This window comes from Chelonoidis abingdonii, chromosome 3, assembly GCF_003597395.2.
Source record: "Chelonoidis abingdonii isolate Lonesome George chromosome 3, CheloAbing_2.0, whole genome shotgun sequence".
NCBI lineage: Eukaryota > Metazoa > Chordata > Testudines > Testudinidae > Chelonoidis > Chelonoidis abingdonii.
The window spans coordinates 211,883,012-211,903,257 of record NC_133771.1 but is presented as its reverse complement, the minus strand read 5'-3'; the positions used below and the strand labels follow the sequence as shown (position 1 = coordinate 211,903,257).

Sequence of the window (20,246 nt, the reverse complement as noted above, 5' to 3'; positions counted from 1 at the left end):
TTTGATTTAGATGCCTCACAGTTTCCCTTCCTGAATGCAAAAGGGCGGATTTTGTCCATGCCATACTCTGAAGCTACAGGAGGGAATGCAAGAATTCAGACGCAGGCTTAGGTAGGTACAACGGACAGATCCCAAAGCAAGTGGAGCCATTGCTTCAAATATAGCATCAGTGTTTTGGAAATCTGGGACTCTGCTCTGAAGCTGGTCGGATTCATTCCTCACAACTGATTAAACCCCAATCTGATCCAGATTGTCAGGACACTGTTTACAGACCAAAAGACTCCAAAGTGACAAGTCATGTTAAGAGAAAAATGATCCCCTCTCTCCCAAATTAAAAACAAACACTTATACACGGAGACACAAAATGCCTTTCGCAACAGGAAATGACTTGATATGGTTTATGGTCTGCGTGGGGGCAAGATTAGAGTCTCCAATCAAGTGAACCATTAAAAGCAAGATTAAATGAAACCTTTCAACCTATGTTAGCTACTTATTGCTCTGTTGAGAGTGCCAAAGTTGTGGTCAGCCAAATCTTTGTAAAAATAGCCATACATGGTGAGTTTCTGAATTCTTCCTGTCCTCAGTCAAATGTTTTATTAGACAATAAACTGTGAATTATAAACACAAGCAGAGAGCAGCATTTGGAAACGCAACATGGGCAAGCGAGCACAGACGGTTTTATAGTCTGCAATTATGTCAATACAGTAACAACTGGATTCAGAATGACAGTTCATCACTGAGGTAGCGCTACAATACTGAATAGAACAGTTTTCACATCATAAGGTACAGAGACGGAGTTCAGAGGAAATCTAACGCTTCAGAAAGTAAATGGTTCATCTTGCAAAGGAATAATTTAGTGACACAAGTAACTTAGATTCCATCCAGGCATACAAGGAAATTTTAAAAATAAATGCTTCTGTTCAAGGAACACCGAAACCAATGTATGACAAACTTTTTTTTTTTTTAATTAATCACTGCTATTCAGCAAGAATTATGTTCTTGCCTGGGGTTACCCTGGTAACAATGACTCCTTCCTTGACAAATACATTTTATAAATGTCCTACTACATCTAACAAAGAGGCAGACACCATAGCCTTTAATTTCCCCTCTCAGAAGAGTTAAAGGGACAGGACTGAAATTTTCTGGGCTTTCACTTAACTACAGTTTTTGTAGTCTGCTAGTTCTCTGCTCTCACTGCACTCTGCCAGGTTTCAAAGGCCATTCTGCCTCTCAAGCTGATAGAAATGTCACCAGATGCAAGATACTGTAGACGGAGCAGCTGCCTCTAAAATTTTGGTGGCCAGGGGAAAGTGTCTAGAAGATCTAGATTGACTATGCCTAAAATGTTAAATGTACCAAGGTAGAAACTTTTGTCAATAGAATTTTTTTAAGGGTGAGAGGAATATGATACTCTTCTATTAAAACCTTTTCGGACAGATACTTGTGCTCTGCATCAGTTGCATTGTTAAAGTTCATTATGTTCCCAAGATCACAGCAATCCATATCAAACACCAACAGGCGATTAGGTAGTGTAATTTGTTTATTAAAGTGTTTTATTTTAAAAAAAAGTTTTATAAGACACAGTATTTCACACGATAAATTATTAATGACAGTTTTTTTAACACATGAAAAAAGACTGTACTCCCAAATCTGGTGTTAGACAGAGATTGTACAATATATGGTAATGTACACAGATTTATACATTGCTATAGAAACAGGTAGCACATGACATTACATAATGCAAAGGAAAATACAAGCTCACTGAGATATCTTCGGAATTAAAGTCAGAACTTGAGGAAAAACCTGATTTATTTTTGGAAACTGATCATGTGCTGCTGTGTTGTCATATGTTCTGTTACAATCTGCATTAAAAAAAAAATCACCCTTCATTCACTAAACCATGTGAAAAACACAGATGCACAGAAAAATGCTGTGAATCATTTTCACTACTACGAATACATTTAAACTGAAACTGGTAACTTTCCTTTGGTCGTTTTTAGTACAGAATGATGTAGAGTCAATTTCTTAGTTCTATTTTCCTGCTTTTCTTTCTTTTCCGAAGTCTTTTAAGATCGACTCTGAGGATAATGTAAACTGTGAATTCTTAAGGCTCCAACATAGCCTTTGTATGACAAACTGTTAAATGCAAAAAGAAATAAGAATATCACTAGAAATATATAGGAAACTTACTGGCTTCTTTCAAATCACATGAAGAAAAATATCTTTGCTTGCAGTTACGTGAAGTCTCCTTCATGAACGTTTCCCTTTGCTAAGCACACCCCACTTATCGACACCACTCCAGATCAGAGCTCCATTTAAAACCTAGGACAAAAATGCATGGCTGACTATCTAAAATAAGTAACTAATGGAACCCCGCAAAAAGGAAAAGCCCACATCTAGGGGAAGATATGCAGATTTGTATTCACACAGTGTAACGGTGGTACCAAAATTGCTGGGCTATTAACAAGATGTAGCAAAAATTTACTAAGTGCTTCCCCCTCCCCCAATCTTAAAATGAGATGTTGCAAACACGACCAGCCTCTGTTGCTCTGAAGTACAGACCATGTAATAGTAAAGGTCTTGAGAACATGACCTATGAAGGAAGGCTGAAAAAATTGGGTTTGTTTAGTTTGGAAAAGAGAAGACTGAGAGCGGACACAATAGCAGTTTTCAGGTATCTAAAAGGGTGTCATCAGGAGGAGGGAGAAAACTTGTTCACCTTAGCCTCTAAGGATAGAACAAGAAGCAATGGCTTAAACTGCAGCAAGGGAGGTTTAGGTTGGACATTAGGAAAAAGTTCCTAACTGTCAGGGTGGCTGGACACTGGAATAAATTGCCTAGGGAGGTTGTGAAATCTCCATCTCTGGAGATATTTAAGAGTAGGTTAGATAAACATCTATCAGGGATGGTTTAGACTCTATTTGGTCCAGCCATAAGGACGGGGGACTGGACTCGATGAGCTCTCGAGGTCCCTTCCAGTCCTACAATCTTGAATCTATAAGCTCTTAAAGTAACCCTCTCTACCTTCCGGCTTGATTTCAGCAGTGATATGTCACAGAAACCTAATTTGTTTTGACTGCAGCGAAGAGAGACAAATAATTGTCATATCCAGAACAAAACTTCTTCAGTAAACAGCACTTCATTAGATCTCATTAGAAATCCTGCATTCTCTTCTGGCAAACCCCCTGACAAACCTCTGCATGCATACTGCCAGGGGTCAGAGCTCCTTTTGTTTACTAAAGTACGTTGTAAGTAGTATCAGAACAAATAAAGTAACTGGCCAGTGGAAATGCAAGATTTACTGAATGTGTAATATGCCACTCAAGTACTAAAAACAAAGGGATCATCTAGTTTATCATGAGACGTTTTGAAGAGTGAACTGTAGGCTAGCTGGTGCTGGTAAGCCAGCAGGACGTTAACAGGTAGAGGACATTAACAGAGCCGAGGACTGGAGCATGGGACTGCATACTCCAGGATTCGAAGACAAAGAAATGTTTCGACTTAAAGGTTTCTCAAGCTCTTCCCGGAACAGACTAAAGCTCTTATAGAGAACTCCTCTTGCAACCTGATTCATTCATTCACTTGTGACCTACCATACTGTGGCCCTATGCACCAGGCTGCATCACAGATATAAGCAGTTTCTAACCAATACCTGATATGTGACCAGATAAATCATAGCCCAGCCTTTGAGAGGAGGGCCAGGTCTAACTAAGTCACTCTGGTAATAAATTAAAATGAGTAACAAATAGCCATTCAAGGGAAGCACTGCTTTGCTATTAGTAAAGGAAAAAAATTTCAAAGGTGCCTAAGTGATTTAAGCAACTATGTGCTATTGATTTTCCGTGGGAAGAAGGCACCTACATCACTTGGGCAGATCAGCAGATGTGTTCAAAGAAAGGGTGGGAAGCCCTGTCTTAGAGACCTCAAACAGGTCTGAGATTACAAGGTACTAAGCGATGTGGCAATTGAAGAGGACTAGGTGTTGGACCGAAACATCTCAATAACAGCTGCCAGGGTGAATGGAAAGAGCCATTTGTCCAAGTCATCTTCAAAAATATTTAGAAACACTAGGAAGGGAGGGAGTCATAACTGGATGACTCATTTCTGATCTCTCTTCCACTTTTAGACCGATTCCATACCAACTCTTGGAGACAATGTTTTCTGGAAATAAGTCCTGGTGGCCACTGCTTTCACAGAGATGCCTCGCTATTAGGGAAAACCAGGAGGGCAAAATATCTCAGTGCCTCTCAACGCTGAAGAGGACAAAGAATCGGATTTCCAGACAGGGCACCATAGAGCTTGAGAGTAAGAATTTACTAGACTCCAGCTAGAAGCAGATTCAGATTCAGCTAAATCTCTATACACTAGATCTGGATTATGGCACGAATGGTTGTCAGGAGTTAAGTTTCTCCCAAAGGCATTTATTACCATGCTCAGAACTGTGGAGAATGGATTCTAATAACCCTATAAACTGTCAGGATGTGGGGTATTCTCTCAGCCCCAAAGAGTCACAGCTGGTTTTGTTTTTACAAATAATATTTTTATGACTGTTAGCACTGCGTGCATTATTTTCACTTATGTATATCATAGGTCAAGACAAAGTTCAGGTCTCTCGGGTCAAACTAACAACAGACCCAGCGGGGCTTGATTTTTATTTACACCAAGGCTACTTTACACTTCTCTGGCAGAGCAAATGGAAGAAAATTACATTTGTACTCACTTTAACGCCCCCTCTGTGCTGCCATAGTGGTGTAAAATGGCTTGGGTGTAAATGAGAATCAAGCCTAGATGTTTTTAAAGACAAGGGATTTTGAGGAATAAAGCAGCAAAACACATACCAGGAAAGTCTGAGGTGTTGTGTTGGGAAAAGAAGGATGAAAAACTATAATTGATGATGCAGTTAGACTGTGTACACAGTGGATATAAATAGGAGGAAGGGCTTTAGCTGGTGGAGAGCGAGAGAAAACAAATGATTATTACAATTGGTCTGGTAGGTCTTGATTGATGGAACCTGGAGTGTGACAACCCAACAGCTGATTTGTGAATCCACAGTGACAGACTAAGATAAGGTGGGAGCAAGATTAATCTGCTCAGGGCAGGATATTTCATTCGAGTCACACTAAGGTCAGATCAGGACAAGAGCTGCTGAAAAAAATGTATCTTATTCTGCTTAAAGAGTCAGAATATGGAGCTTGACTTTGTCAGAATCTTTTAAAGGAGACACATTACAAACCCGCCTTCACTAGCTGGGACGGTGTTACGATATAACTGGTATGCTTTTCGCTGCTAATGGGAAAGCCTTGTAATATGCTGGCTGGCATGCCTTAAAGCAAGTGGATAAGAAAAACAGAAGCAGCTTTCAGCAGTTTAATGTCCATTTGAGAAAATAAGCAAGTCACATTTCTTCCTGATATATGTAGAACTGTTGATCACCTGGAAACACTAACTGAACAGGAAGACATTTTCTTATCTTCAAAGGAAATTTTGCACAAGATTGTACATTTTTTTCCATCGCCCAAACAATCAATCCTTCAATCCCACCCCTATTCTTCTACGCTTTAACCCACCCTTCCATGTGTCCAATTTCTTCCACACAAGCTGTCTGAAAATTCTGGCTAAATGAGGGTAAGGAACGTCCCACGCTGGAAAACAAGAGACACATGAAAGCTTCTGTAAATGAAAATGCCACCAATTAAGATGTTTCTGCACCACTATTTCATGTATCTCCACAAGTACAAGAAAATGATCAATAACTGAGGAAAATACCCACAGAACAAAGTTAGTTAAGAATTAAAACATTCCAGACAAAAATAAAAAAAGCCCACAAGAGCACTGACACCACTTGACACCTGCATGACACTCTGAAAGGCAAAAGTACGGAGCTATCCAATGATGATGATGAACTACTGCAACTGGTCACTGAGAATTGCAGACGGGTCTCTGGTGACATTGTATAAGCAAAAGTCTGCAGCTGATAATTATCATGAACTGAATCATCTGTGGTGTGAATGAAAATAGAAAAAGAAGACTTGCTATTCTTGTGTGTTCTGTTTACACGGAACATGTCCATTTTTTCCGCGTGCTGCTGCTCCTCGCTCAGGAGCATGCCAGATGCCTGGCTTCAAGTTTTCAAATATCAAAAGCATGTTGCCTTGCAGATCTGTGACATCTCCTTTCGTTCAGATTATTTTATTGAATTAAGTGGCATTTTTTGTGAGACCATAAGAGTTTTAAAACCTACAAAAAGCTTAAGAATGACATTTACAACACGTTAATAAAAGATTTAAACCCAAAAGAGTAAGGTACATTTATTCCACTAATCCCAGGCACAAATGAATTTACTACTTACGTTCCCTTTCCAAAGATCTAGTTTCAAAGATGTATGAGAACTCCTCTATTATTCCACCTATTTTAAAATCAAGATTGGACGTATTTCTAAAAAATATGCTCTCGTTCAAATAGGAACTAATTCAGGAAAGTCCTAAGGCCTGTGCTGTAAAGGAGGTCAGACAAGATGATCATGCTGGTTTTAAAACCTAGGAATCTACTCTTCTTATAGGAACAGAAGCATCGACATGTGGCACCAAACTAGTGGTCCATCTATTCCAGTATCCCATCCCTGAGAGTGGTCAATTCCAGATACTAGTTAATGGCCAGCTTCTTCTTATTTTGTTTGTAGTTAAAATATATATATAAAATGTCCTAAAACATGAGGGTTTATATCCCTATTTTTAATACCATCTAATGCCAAATGGGTGTCCTCATAAACCATATCAATGTCTAATTCTTCTAGACATTCGCATAAGTCATACGAATGGTTCATCTGACTCCTACTAAGATCTAGGATTCAATGTTATAACGTGGCAATGGATATTGCAGGTTTTTTATAAGCTGTATGAAAATATTTCCTTTAATATGTTTTATATGGGTTGTTTTTCCGTTCTTTGAAGGCTACTTGTTCTTCTATTATAAGAAAGGATAAGTCGGAGCATCTGATTTACTTTCTGTGTACCATTTATTATTATGCAGACCTCTACCACGTCCTCCTATTCATCTCTTCTAAATTAACAGCCCCAATCTTGAAAGTCTCTCATTTTACAGAAGCCTGCCTGTGAACTCCTATTTCTGCCATATCTTTAGGGAAGGCCGTGTAGTTGTAGCTGGACTGTAGTCGGACTTAGGATATTAGAGAGACAAGGTGGGTGAGGTTATATCTTTTGTTGGACCAACTTTCATGGGTGAGAAAAACAAGCTTTCAAGCCACACAGAGCTCTTCTTCCGGGCTGGGAAAGGAACTCCCAGCACGACCGCAAAATGCAAGGTGGAACAGATTGTTAAGCATAAGTAGTTAGCACATATTGTAAGGGACCATTCAAGCACCTCTGCAGTCACAGGACAAAAAGAGGGGTTAGTGGGTTGCAGATTGTTGGAATAAGCCATAAATCCAGTGTTTCTGTTCAGTCCATGATTTTTAGTGTCCAGCAGAGTAATGAATTTAAGCTCCCAGGCTCATCTTTGAAAGTGCTGTCCAGATTTCCTTTGAGGATGAGGGCTGATAGGTCAGATATAGAGCGATCGCTTTGTGAAAAGTGTTCACCAGCAGGTGATGGGATGTTTTTGTCTTTTACCATTTTTCTGTGCAAGTTCATTTGAGAGCGTAGTGATGTGCTCTGAGGAGAAAGTCTGGGATATACACCTTATCACACACAAAACCACATTCACCGAACACAGACACTCCACCAGAGAAGTCGTTCACATTGTGGAATGGGCCACCCAAATACCCTGAGAGAACCTGCCTCCACACAGAAATAAACCCCCTCTGACCGTATCCCTAATTGTCACCTACCACCTCACACTGGAACCCATATGTGATATCATCAAACAACTACAGCCCATACTCTGTGGGGACACCATCCAGGAAGAAATTTTTCCTAACCCCCCTCTTCTGGCCTTCAAACACCCCCACAACCTAAGTTCCTCATCAGAAGTAAGCTCCCCACAGACCAGGTCCCAACAACTCAAAGCAGCACCAGACCCTGCCTGAACAACAGATGCCAAACCAGCAGACTTCTCTCCACTGCTACAACCATCAACACACATCAAGATCCATGGGTCCTACACACACCTATCACAATATGTGGTGTACTTCATCCAGTGCGCTAAATGCCCCAACAATGACTATATGGGTGAAACCGGACAATCTCTACACTCGAACAAACTCTCACAGGAAAATGATAAAAGAACAAAAACACCCTATCGCCTGCAGGTGAACATAGTTCACAAAATGATCACTCTATATACATATTTTTAGTCTGAAATGCAAAACACAACTTTAGAGTTCATTTTAATGTTTTAAGTGTCTGGTTTAAAGAAACAGGGTATATTGTTTGGAAATAAATGCTTAAAAATTTTGCTACTTGAGTTCATAAAATTCAAAGATATCTTGAAACACTACGTGTATATACATAAATATGTGGATACCTATATTCAGCCTTGGGCTGAATTTTGGAGGGAAAGTTTCACCTAAACAAGTTTAGCTGTTTCAGAGAATGAGACTAAGAAAAAAGATGTTTTGTCCATTAAAAAAAATTATCACTGTTTTTTTGAGATATTCTAGCTTCTCCCTGGCTTTGCAGCAGGGACTTGAAATTTGGTAAGGGAATGCCTGCCATATCTGAGATGTGCCTTTTGCTGTCCCCATGAAAATCCACCCACATCTGGCCAAGTTATAACTTTCTGAAAATCTCAGTTCGCACATGAGCAGTACAGACTTGTTCAAATTTGGCAGCTAAATTATTTGGAGATCCTACCTACACTGAGCATGTTCCATGCCAGGGCTGGGGTGGCTGAGCAGGATTCTGCCTGCGATTGCTCCTTCTGGCAGCCAGAAATCACTGCAGTATCAGGTACCATAACTAAGAATAAGGAGACACACTCTCCAGTGTTCCCAATGCATCCCATGCTGGTGGTACAAGCAGGAGGAATCACCCTGAATGAAAGGCAGAGGGTGAGCAGCTGGGAGGGTCTTTACTCTCCTTGTTTCAGCCCAAAGAGGATTCCATAACCCAGGCTAATATAAGGGTAGCTTTAGAAAAGATTGTACCTTTTTCTACGTAGCCAAGAATTTGTCAGAAGTATACCTGCCAGTAGTCATAAGTGCAGGCCAAATTCACACTTGGGTCTTGTCTACAGACAACTCCTAGTGGTGCTGCCACCATTTCTGCTGGTAGTAGTGGTAGAAGCCTTAGTATGTGCAAGGTCTGGACTGACTTCCAGCATTTTTACCACTAGGGGTGAGATTCCGCGCAGCACCTCTACAAGGCACAGCACAGAACCTGCCACCCAGCTGGAGAGGAGTTGGGAGAAGGCTATGGTGGCTTTAACCAATTTTGCTCTCTCCTAATCCTGGTCTGCTCCAGGGGCTGGAGAGGCAGCTGGCTTCCCTATGGGCTGTATGTTGCGACTCTGCCTTCAACACACCCCTCCTACCACCAACTCCTGGCACTCCCCCTACACCAGGACTTGCAGTGGGGTCCTGAGAAGGCAGCCAGGGTTCTTTATTGTGGGAGTCTTCTCTTGGCTGGAACCAGGGCTTTCAGAACTTTTTTCTGCTTGGACCCTTTCGGCCAGCCTAAAGCGGGGAGAATGGGACTGAGGATTTCACTTGGTCATGTTTGGGTTCGGGGTGAGTAGAGGTATTGGAAATGCAACAAACTGTAAACAAGAAAAGAGTGACTGTTCAAGACGCTGAACTGAAGAGGAGATATACTTTTGAAATCTCTAAATCAAAGACGCTGTCATCTACAAGTTAGCTGTCTCCTTAGGGCCAGGCTGAGGAGACCCTTGCCCACAATGAATAAGTACCTTGCCCAACAAATAGCCCCTGAGGCTAGTCACTGCAAACAAGGGTGTCACTATTAGGCCTTTAGGCATTTGCAAGGTGATTGTCAGAGTATCCAGGCAAGTGACAAGGATTCATACCTGAGGCCCTGCTTTTGAGGATCAAGGTTCCCTTTCAGAAGACACGTCTCCCTCTGCTCCACTGCTTGCACTAGGGTCATCCTTATTACGAGGGGCATTTCTTTCTCTACTTGATTCAGAGGGTACCTTGGTTCTGGTCTTCTCTTTCCTTTGCTGCTGTTTTTCAAGCTTTGTCAGCTATTAACAAAGAGAAAGGAAAAGAAATACTTTAAAAACTACGAACAGACTATTAGACAATAGCACCAAAAACTTCCTGAATTTGAACCTCTCTTCTGCAACAACAATAAAAAGATTTCCAATGGTTCCTAACATCAAGAGAAAAGTGAATAATTTATAAAGATGTGATCTCAGTGGATCAGAGATGACTAGAAGAGCACTCATCCTCACGCTCTTCTTTTGGGAGCGCAGTATCTGCAGAAGATACAGTACCTGGTCATTTGCCAATATGGAAAACTGATTAAAGACCTGGATCAAAAGAGGAGAGAGAGTTTAATTACAAAGCCCAGGATCCACAAAGCGATTTGGACATCACAGTGCTGAGCACTACAGCACCCAACTTTTAGGCATCTAGAAAAATCACAGGAACACCAACGCAATCCACAAAGCCTGAGCTGGGTGCCCTATAAAATGAAAGGGAGATGGGTGCCTTAGAATGTAATCTGCAAAATCCAGTACACTGGGCAGGGAATAGACGACGACAGGGCGGGTGTGCTCAAAATCCTCACCCTTCTCTCAGAGACAGGCTCCTAAGTCTAGGCTACACAGATGCACCTATCTCTGCTTAGTGATCCATGAATGGGAACCCACCTGGAGTCAGTCACCCTCACGCTCTCTGGCCCAATGATTATTTAATGATTTATTCACAGTGAAACAGCCATTAGGCCAGAAAGAGAATGGGGATGACTCTGTAGTCCAGAGGTTAGGGTGGCCACCGGGAGATCCAGGGTCCAACCACCTGCTCCAGTCACTTTTTTATTATCTATCCACAGCGGAATAGCTTCAACAGGAGAGAGTGAGGGGGCTCTGCATCAGAATATCCCATAACTCAGTGATCAGAGCACTCTCCTGAGAGGTGGGAGACCCCTGGGCAAATCCTCTCCCCACTTCTGGCAGAGACAGGGTAGAATTGAACCTAGGTCTTCACATGCTAGGGGGGTGCTCTAACCATTGGGTTAAAAGTTAAAAACCACCTCCTCCTAGATTTGAATAGGATATGATCCAGTAGGCTGCCTCTGAGCATGCCTACCTGATCAGACCCCGTACCTGGGTTCGGTGGCCGAACGCTTGTCTTCCCGGGGTTGCAAATCACTCTGGGGCTCGGCAGGAGAAAGGTGTCTTGATGCCTAGAGAGAGGCAACAGCGCGCATGCCCAGAGGCAGAAATTGGGCGCTAAGAAAGTTTTACCCTGAAAACTTAGAGCACCAAGTGAGTTTATATGCCTATAGAATTCGGCAGGAGTTCTGTGAGTTGCTGTGGAGCCAAACCCCCCAAACTTACGTGTTTAAGTCTGAGGTTTAGGTGCCTAGGTCCCTTTGTGGATCTGGGCCAAAGCTCTTGTAGCATTCCAGTGGAAACCGACCAGCTCTATAGCCTCAGGTTTTAGAAGGGCTTCATCATTTCGGCCATTTCTTATTCTGTAATGTTCTGACTAAGGCAGAGCCAGGAACCAATCAGACACATTCCGTGTTCTGAGACCCAGCCTACACAGCCATGCTAGAGAGGAGTGTTATTTTTATGGAGACAAACATTTGTATGCTCCAAAGCAAGGGAAACAGAACACTCAATTTCAGCCACATCAGAGAGAAATCTCAGCTAACATTGTAGAGCTAATACTCAGAAGGAAAATAATGAAGAAATCACTCCTCAATGTAGAAGTCTTCAACTCAATGTGAAAAATCAAATTAAGTTGAATGTCAGTGTCACTTTGGCATTTATCTCCCATTTTTCAGAGAAGCAGCCTGCAACACGCTTCAGGTATGTTGCTTATCAATAGCTACTCTACTGACTGAAGAGACTTCATGATTTTAGTTTATCAGTTGATTTGATTTTCTGTAATCTACTGTAATTTATCAAACTGCTTTTTCCAATTTCTTCTGGGTTAATAATGTGTTAGCTGCAAATCATTGTTTCAAGGCCAGCAGAACTTTTAGGGAATGAAATCCACAGAAAACAAACTGAGCTAGTTTACGTGTTACTGTTCAGTAAGCTGAGATACAGCTTCTTTTTCCTGCATGAGCTGGTATAGTATAACACAGTGGTAGGCAACCTATGGCTGATTTTCAGTGGCACTCACACTGCCCGAGTCCTGGCCACCAGTCCGGGGGCTCTGCATTTTAATTTAATTTTAAATGAAGCTTCTTAAACATTTAAAAATCTTATTTACTTTACATACAACAATAGTTTAGTTATATATTATAGACTTATAGAAAGAGACCTTCTAAAAAATGTTAAAATGTATTACCGGAACGCAAAACCTTAAATTAGAGTGAATAAATGAAGACTCAGCACACCACTTCTGAAAGGTTGCCAACCCCTGGTATAACAGTTTAATTAATGCCACACAATATATTGATAAGTCACGAGGACAAGTATGTAACCCAATGGATACGTCTCACCTATATGTACAACATTCTAAATCCCATATTATAGAACTTGCACACTATTTTCCCAGCAATGCTACAGATAATACAGCAAGTGAATGTTTTAAGTCAGTGGTTCCCAAACTTTAACAACCTGTGAACCACTGTCACTAAAATGTCAAGTCTCCTGAACCTCCTCCTAAAAATGAGTATTTCCAGGGACTTTCTCCCTTATCTCAGCATAAATTAGAAAAGCAGTGATCTTGGAAACACAAAATTTGTTTTTATGACATGCTTATTACACACTATTATTAATTATTATTTCTCATTACAGTATTTTTATTACATTATGAAAACGGCAACACCCTTCCAAGATCTCACTTTCATAGCTTGTATCACTTTGAATAAGCCTGTTATTAGACAAGGGTCCTATGTTTCATCAAGGAGTATCAGATGGGAAACGGCATGAAGCTATTTAAGAAGCCAATTAAAAAAGTTCCTCCTACACAAGCATTCAGGTCTTGAGCAGTCCAGACAACCAACATACGTTACAACAAAGCTTAAATTTGTTCTTCATAATAATTTTAAAAACAAGACTAGCTGCCTATTTAATTTAAAAACAGCAAAAAATATTCACCTCCCTTTCCGTTTCTTATGTGTCTTGAAGTTTAAATCTCCTCAGTGTGATAGATATGCTTGCTTTGATCTGCTTAGCTCTCGGAAGTCCAGGGGCTCCGGGCTGCTGGCCCCATGCTACCTAGGGACAGCTCTGTCGGCCATTAGATAATTTTTTCCCAAGAACCCTCTGTAACATTTTGCGAATCCCCATTTAGGAACCACTGTTTTAGGCGATAATGGAAATTGGTACATTTGCATCCAAGGAAATCTAGGATACATTTACATTGCAAAAAACCAAAAAACACAGCAGCAAGTTTCAGAGCCCAGAGTCGGTTGACTTGGGCTTGCAGAGCTCACACTGCGTGGATAAAAATAGCAGTGTAGATGTTTCCACTTGGGCTGAAGCCCAAGTTCTGGGACCCTGCCCTCTCGCTGGGTCTTAGAGCCCAGGCAGTTGACTCAGGCTCGCTGCGGTGGGATTTTTTCTGTGGAGTATTTGTACCCCTAGACTAGAATTGTTTCTTTAAGAAGCTTTCTAATTTTTGGCTGTTCGACCTCGCGCAAAGCACTGACATGTGGTCCATGCAATTCATTGCGGTAATGGTAAACTCCAAAGACCCAAATCAGAAGCAGAGCCTTGTTGAGCTCAGCCTGGTGTAAACACCACTGTCCCTACTGCAAGGAGTTTACAATCTAATTTAAGAAGCAATACAAGTGTGACAAATTGCACAATGGAAGGAAAAATTGATGGTGAGGGAACAGAATGGGAACTTGCTAACAGCATGAAGAACTCAAACATTCCCAACCAATTTTAAAAAATGTTATATGTATTTAGATATGTGCATAAAATAAAATAAATACCAGCAATCTTCAATCACTTGGCTCAACCTAGCGGTTATCAATTACATTTATAAATCCAATATTAACCTCCAGCCGCACCAATTCAAAAGTGCCACAAGGAGATGGTAGACAAGACCCACTATAGCTGACAAACCTCTAGGAAGTTACTCATATTATCAATGTGTTTCCTCGTAGAATTACAATTATTTCCTTTACTGAAATACATTTAATCGCAACAATGACCCACCTACCTTAAATAAAGGTGGCAGAAGGTATAACCGTACCTTCCACAACTTTTAATAGTTTGTGATAATGATGTGATTATCTGAATAAAAAGAAACCCATTATTCTGTAACCGATGTTCTCCTGCTCCTCATATTATTCAATTGTTTAAAAAAACAACATATGGCACCATGAATCAAACACAGTAACATTTTCTCTGAGAACACTGCGAACCCACCTCAGAAATCTAAGTCTGTACTTTCTGAACTTGGGAAAACAGCAGTGTATGCAAATTGTGGAATTTGCATTATGAAGCAGAGAAGCCACAATATTTATTCCATATTTTTATATTATATATTTGATGTGCAAATGGACCAGATATGCTCTTAGATAACAGTCTTCAAGTTATGGGATAGACGCATATGAAAACAAAAATATAACCTCAAAAGAAATAGTAAAGAACCATGTATATTTAATGAAATATTTGCAAAAGGTCATTTTTATCGGTTGAAACAGTCTAGACCAGGGGTAAGCAACCTTTCAGAAGTGCTGTGCTGAGTCTTCATTCATTCACTCACTCTAATTTAAGGTTTCGCGTGCCAGTAATACATTTTAACGTTTTTAGAAGGTCTCTTTCTATAAGTCTATAATATATAACTAAACTATTGTTGTATGTAAAGTTAAATAAGGTTTTTAAAATGTTTAAGAAGCTTCATTTAAAATTAAATTAAAATGCAGAGCCTCCTGGACCAATGGCCAGGACCCAGGCAGTGAGAGTGCCATTGAAAATCAGCTCGCGTGCTGCCTTTGGCACCCATGCCATAGGTTGCCTACCCCTGGTCTAAACAAAGCAGAATAAGACACTACAGATAGCAAATTAACTAAAGATCCTAAGGCAACTCCAGATCCATCTCAAAGCAAGTCAAGAATCCAGGTGTCAGTATTTAAATAAACCCGTCTCTTATAGGACGTGGTACCTTTAATAGACAAGAAATGGGAACTGAGATAACTGCGGCATTCAGGTTCCAGTGGTCTATATAGCAGTATTTCCCCCCTAAAAATAGAAAAGATGTAACAAATGACTTGAAGAAAAGAAGGTGCCCACCTCTTTAGTTGCTATATTAGCCTACAGCTTGTGTCATACATGGGATGTAGTATCTACTACGTAATACTTTATTAAAAGATTTAAAGAGCTGTGAAGTACATATATAGAGACAACAATCTAACTATGTACCTACATGCTACCATCACCGTACCATTAATCTGTGGGTCGGAGTTCAGATACTTAGGATCTGATCAAATAAGTATTCCTAGTAAAAGGCCTATTTTGACCTTAGCTTTTCATTTCCTTGCTTATAAGTGCTTGGGTTTGTTAAAATGATGTGATAAGCAAGCACTATGTTGTCACTAGGTTTAAAAAAAGTTAAGGCAGTTCCATTTTTTGGCTTTCGACAGAATATAATCTGAATTGTAAATATTCCGGTCCCACAAATCATGTCTTGCAAGCTTCCAGTGTATTACTGAACTTTTCATGAAGATCACAATGTCCTTTGAGATGGTTTTAAAAACAAGCATAAGACATTTTATTGTTAACATTACATTGTGTTTGTTGATTTATTATTGTTGAGAGACTTCACGTGTGCAAATGCTGTAGTCAGTGAAGAGCGTTTCCATATTTTCCAAGATATCCCGAGAGGATCACAGACTACATACCTTGTTAAATGAGTATGGGCTGCAAGGGGAGCAATTACGCCTTAAAACTAATTAGGAAACTATAATTTTCAAATGTAGACCCTGGAAACTCTGACCATCTAAATCTACTGATGCAGTATCCTGAAGCTCATTTGTGTTATCTTTCTGGTCCTCAGTCAGAGAGGGCCGGGGGGGGAAGGGAGAACACACCATACCAAACCAATCAGTTATACAGAAATAATCATCCAATTTATTGCACCTGCATTTTCCACTCATGCTTTCTGAATCAAAAGAACCCATGATTATTTCTTTAAATATCAGCTTCAGTTTTGGTTCAACTGCTGACTTCCTGGAGCATGGCAGGAGTCAAAAGTGTCTTGAAATATTACAGGTGTTAAAAGGCTATTTTTCTCTCATTCCATATAAAAATGCAAAAGCCCTCACTCCACAGAAGGCGACTTTTTCAATTTAATATTGATTATTTTCTTTCGTTGAGACTGAGTTGATAATCAAAGCCTCTGGAACTATGTAAATACACATTTTTACCACCACTAAAAAAAACAAAACAAAAAACCTTAAATAATCAACACACAGATTAACTAATGTATGGGATAAGAGTTTTGAAAAAGGTTAACATTTACATCTGGGTTAACAACTTCTGTGCCAAATTCTAGCATGAGGTAATTTAACAGTACATGACAGATATGAAATCCTAAAAACAGAATTCTTATAATGGAAAGCTTGACAGAACGTTAAGACAGGAGGTTTCATCAACACTGAAAAGTCTGCCATTACGTTAAAGTTTCATGTCATGTCACTTTTAAAAATCAATTTGCCTTTAATAAAAACACTCTGAAACAAGCTGACACATCAAGTGAAAGAAAGCGAAGAGTCAAATGAAATAAAAATCTTAAATGAACCAAAACTGTACCACGGAATATCTTTGGATAAAATATCAGAGGGGTAGCCGTGTTAGTCTGGATCTGTAAAAGCAGCAGAGTCCTGTGGCACCTTATAGACCAGTGGTCCCCAACACAGTGCCCGCGAGTGCCATGGCGCCCGATGGGGCATTTATGTGCGCCCCCCCTACTGCCCAGTAGGGGAGAGAAGCTGCGGCCCCATGCCTGCCAGGGACAGAGAACTGTGGGGCTGCAGGCTGCGAGCTCCGGCGTTCTCTGTCCCTGGCAGGCGCAGGGCTGCGGCTTCTCTCTGGCTTCTCCGGGGCTGCAGACTGTTGGCACCAGCGTTCTCGGTCCCTGGCAGGCGCGGAATCATGGCTTAAGCCGGAGAGAAGCCGCGGTCCCGCACATGCTTGCTCCACTGGTGCCTGGAGCCGGCCCTGTACGTGAGTAATTGTTGGCGCCCACCACACTCTTCTGAAAACATGAATGTGCTACTGGCCACAAAAAGGTTGGGGACCACTGTTATAGACTAACAGAAGTACTGAAGCACAGGGCTGCCCAGAGGATTCAGGGGCCCGGGGCAATTTTGAGGGCCCCTTCCATTAAAAAAAAGTTGCAATACTATAGAATACTATTTTCTCATGGGGACCCCTGTGGGGCCTGAGGCAAATTGCCCCACTTGCCCTCCCCCTCTGGCCGGCCCCGCTGAGGCATAAACCTGCGTGGGTGAATACCCACTTCATCAGACGTGTGGGTATTCACCCACGAAAGCTCATGCTCCAATACGTCTGTTAGTCTATAAGGTGCCACAGGACTCTCTGTATCTTTGGATAGTAATTCCATGCTCAAATAATAAGAATATAGCAGGAGGGATATACTATCTATCACCTGACCAGGATGTGATAGTGACTGTGAAATGCCCAGGGAGATTAGAGAGGCCATAAAAAATTCAGTAATAATGGGGGATTTCAGCTATCTCCATTTCAACTGAGTGCATGTCACCTAGGACGGGATGCAGAGACAAAGTTTCTTGATACCTTAAGTAACTGCTTCTTGGAGCAGCTAGTTCTGGAACCCAAGAGGAGAGGCAATTCTTGATTTAGTTCTTTGTGGGGCACTGGATCTGGTCCAAGAGGTGAATATAGCTGAACCGCTTGGTAATAGTGACCATAACATAATGAAATTCAGTATCCCTGGGAGAGGGGAAACACAAAAGCAGCACACCACGGTAGCATTTAATTTCAGAGAGGGGAACTACACAAAAGTAATGCACATTGGAAAACAATCTCAGCTATACATATAAAAAGATGAGGTCTAAATTAGCTGTTACCACTCAAGACAGAGATCTTGGAGTCCTTGTGGATATTTCTCTGAAAACATCCACTCAATGTGCAGCGGCAGTCAAAAAAGCAAACAGAATGTTGGGAATCATTAAGAAAGGGATAGAGAATAGGATAAAAAATATCATAATGGCTCTATATAAATCCATGGTATGCCCAACATCTTGAATACGGCGTGCAGATGTGGTCTCCCTATCTCAAAAAAAGATGTATTAAAATTGGAAAGGGTTCAGAAAAGGGCAACAAAAATTATTAGGGGTATGGAATGGCTTCCATATGAGGAAAGATTAATAAGACTTGGACTTTTCAGCTTGGAAAAGAGATGACTAAGGGGAGATATGATAGAGGTCTATAGAATCATGACTGGTGTGGAGAAAGTAAATAAGGAAGTGTTATTTACTCCTTCTCATAACACAAGAACTAGGTGTCACCAAATGAAATTAATAGGCAGCAGGTTTAAAACAAACAAAAGGAAGTACTTCTTCACATAACGCACACTCAACCTGTGGAACTCTTTGCCGGAGGATTTTGTGAAGGCCAAGACTATAGCAGGGTTAAAAAAAGAACTAGATAAGTTCATGGAGGATAGGTCCATCAACGGCTATTCGCCAGGATGGGCAGAGATGCAAAACCATGCTCTGACGTGTCCCTAATCTCTGTTTGCCAAAAGCTGAGAATGGACAACAGGGGATGGATCACTCATTAATCACCTGTTCTGTTCATTGCCTCTGAAGCACCTGGCATTGGTCACTATTGCAAGACAGGATGTTAGGCCAGATGGACCATTGATCTGACCCTGTATGGCCTGTCTTATGTTCTTAAGTATTCAACTTACAGATGTCAGTAACTCCAGGGGTCTTTTGTTTGGACAAAGTTAATTTTTCCAATCTTAGGTCTTGCGTTATCAAATTTCTTCTACTTTCCATTGTTTTTAGAACATGGAAAGGTGACTCCCAATATTTTCCTTTTCCATTTGGCAAACGTCTGAATTTAGCTGAATCTCTTTACTCCAGATACAGTATTTCTTTTTTGGCTGGATCCTAGAAACATAGATAATGTCAGTAGGAAGTGAACAATTCTGGCAGTACTGATACTTTGTTAGCTGATTGCCTCATTTTGCTATAATCGTAATTTGGATTATATGAAAAGAAAGAGGGAGAAGGGTTACATAACCTAGTATGGATAGAAATGTTTTCATTTCACTATTAAAAAAAAGTCTGGGAGCCGGAGGGAAAGAAATTAAACATTTGCCTGCATTGCTGGAGCCCAAAATAACAGGAGCCGCATTGTTTTAGATGGATGAGATCTTGAAATGGAAGCTATTAACAAAAGTGAAATTGATAAGTTACTACTCCTGATTAAAATGTAAAAAGTCAAACAACAGCACCTTTAGTTTTAATCATCTAAGTTACTGGTAATGGAGATAAGAGAGAATGTTTTGTCTAAACATGATTATTAGTTTGATAGTGCCTCTTTCAAAAATGGGATTCACCGTTTCCTAAATTCTAAACAGTCTGGGGCGGGGGGAGAAAAAGAGAGGTAAAATCCGCTTTTTGCCTCCGGCAATGTAAATGTCCAAATATACACAGATTACATTTGGGATGCCAAAATGTTATTATGCAAAATTAAAAGCCAGCCAGCTTTCCCCTGCATTGCTATAAACTAAGAGCATACAATTTTTATGAAGGGATTTAGATAAGGCACATTTCTAATGAAAAGAGGGGGAAATTATAATTGGATGATGTGGTATTATGGTATCATTCTTAACAGTTATGCGAAGCTGCACAAAGATAAAGCAGCTGTCAGATAAACTTCACGATTAGTGCTGAAAAGCCCTTGCATTTTGCTTTAAATGCTACTGCTATTACAAGATGCAAAACAAACTGATGCCACAAACCAAAACCCCACAAAACTTTGTGAGTAAAAGTAAGATAGTCTGTCTTTCTCCAACCCTTCATCAGAGACACAAAGCAACATGAATTCCACTTCTATTTAATCTTCAGCTCTGATAGATTTTCACAAATAAAATTTGTAAAACAAGTGGATTTTAACAAAAAATGGCCAGTAAAAGT

At 40.6% G+C, this 20,246-nt stretch overlaps 1 protein-coding gene across 1 annotated transcript in view; it reads right to left on the bottom strand.

The window, feature by feature from the left end:
• Window positions 1–1,524: 1,524 nt before the first annotated feature.
• Window positions 1,525–20,246, bottom strand: part of DTD1 (D-aminoacyl-tRNA deacylase 1) — a 96,714-nt gene continuing 77,992 nt past the window's right edge. The window contains exons 5-6 of the mRNA XM_032795889.2: window positions 9,982–10,158; window positions 1,525–2,136 (exon numbers count right to left, since the gene is read on the bottom strand). Of these exons, the coding sequence (XP_032651780.1) occupies window positions 10,003–10,158 (156 nt within the window). The 3' untranslated portion in view covers window positions 1,525–2,136; window positions 9,982–10,002. The remainder of the gene's footprint in view (window positions 2,137–9,981; window positions 10,159–20,246) is intronic.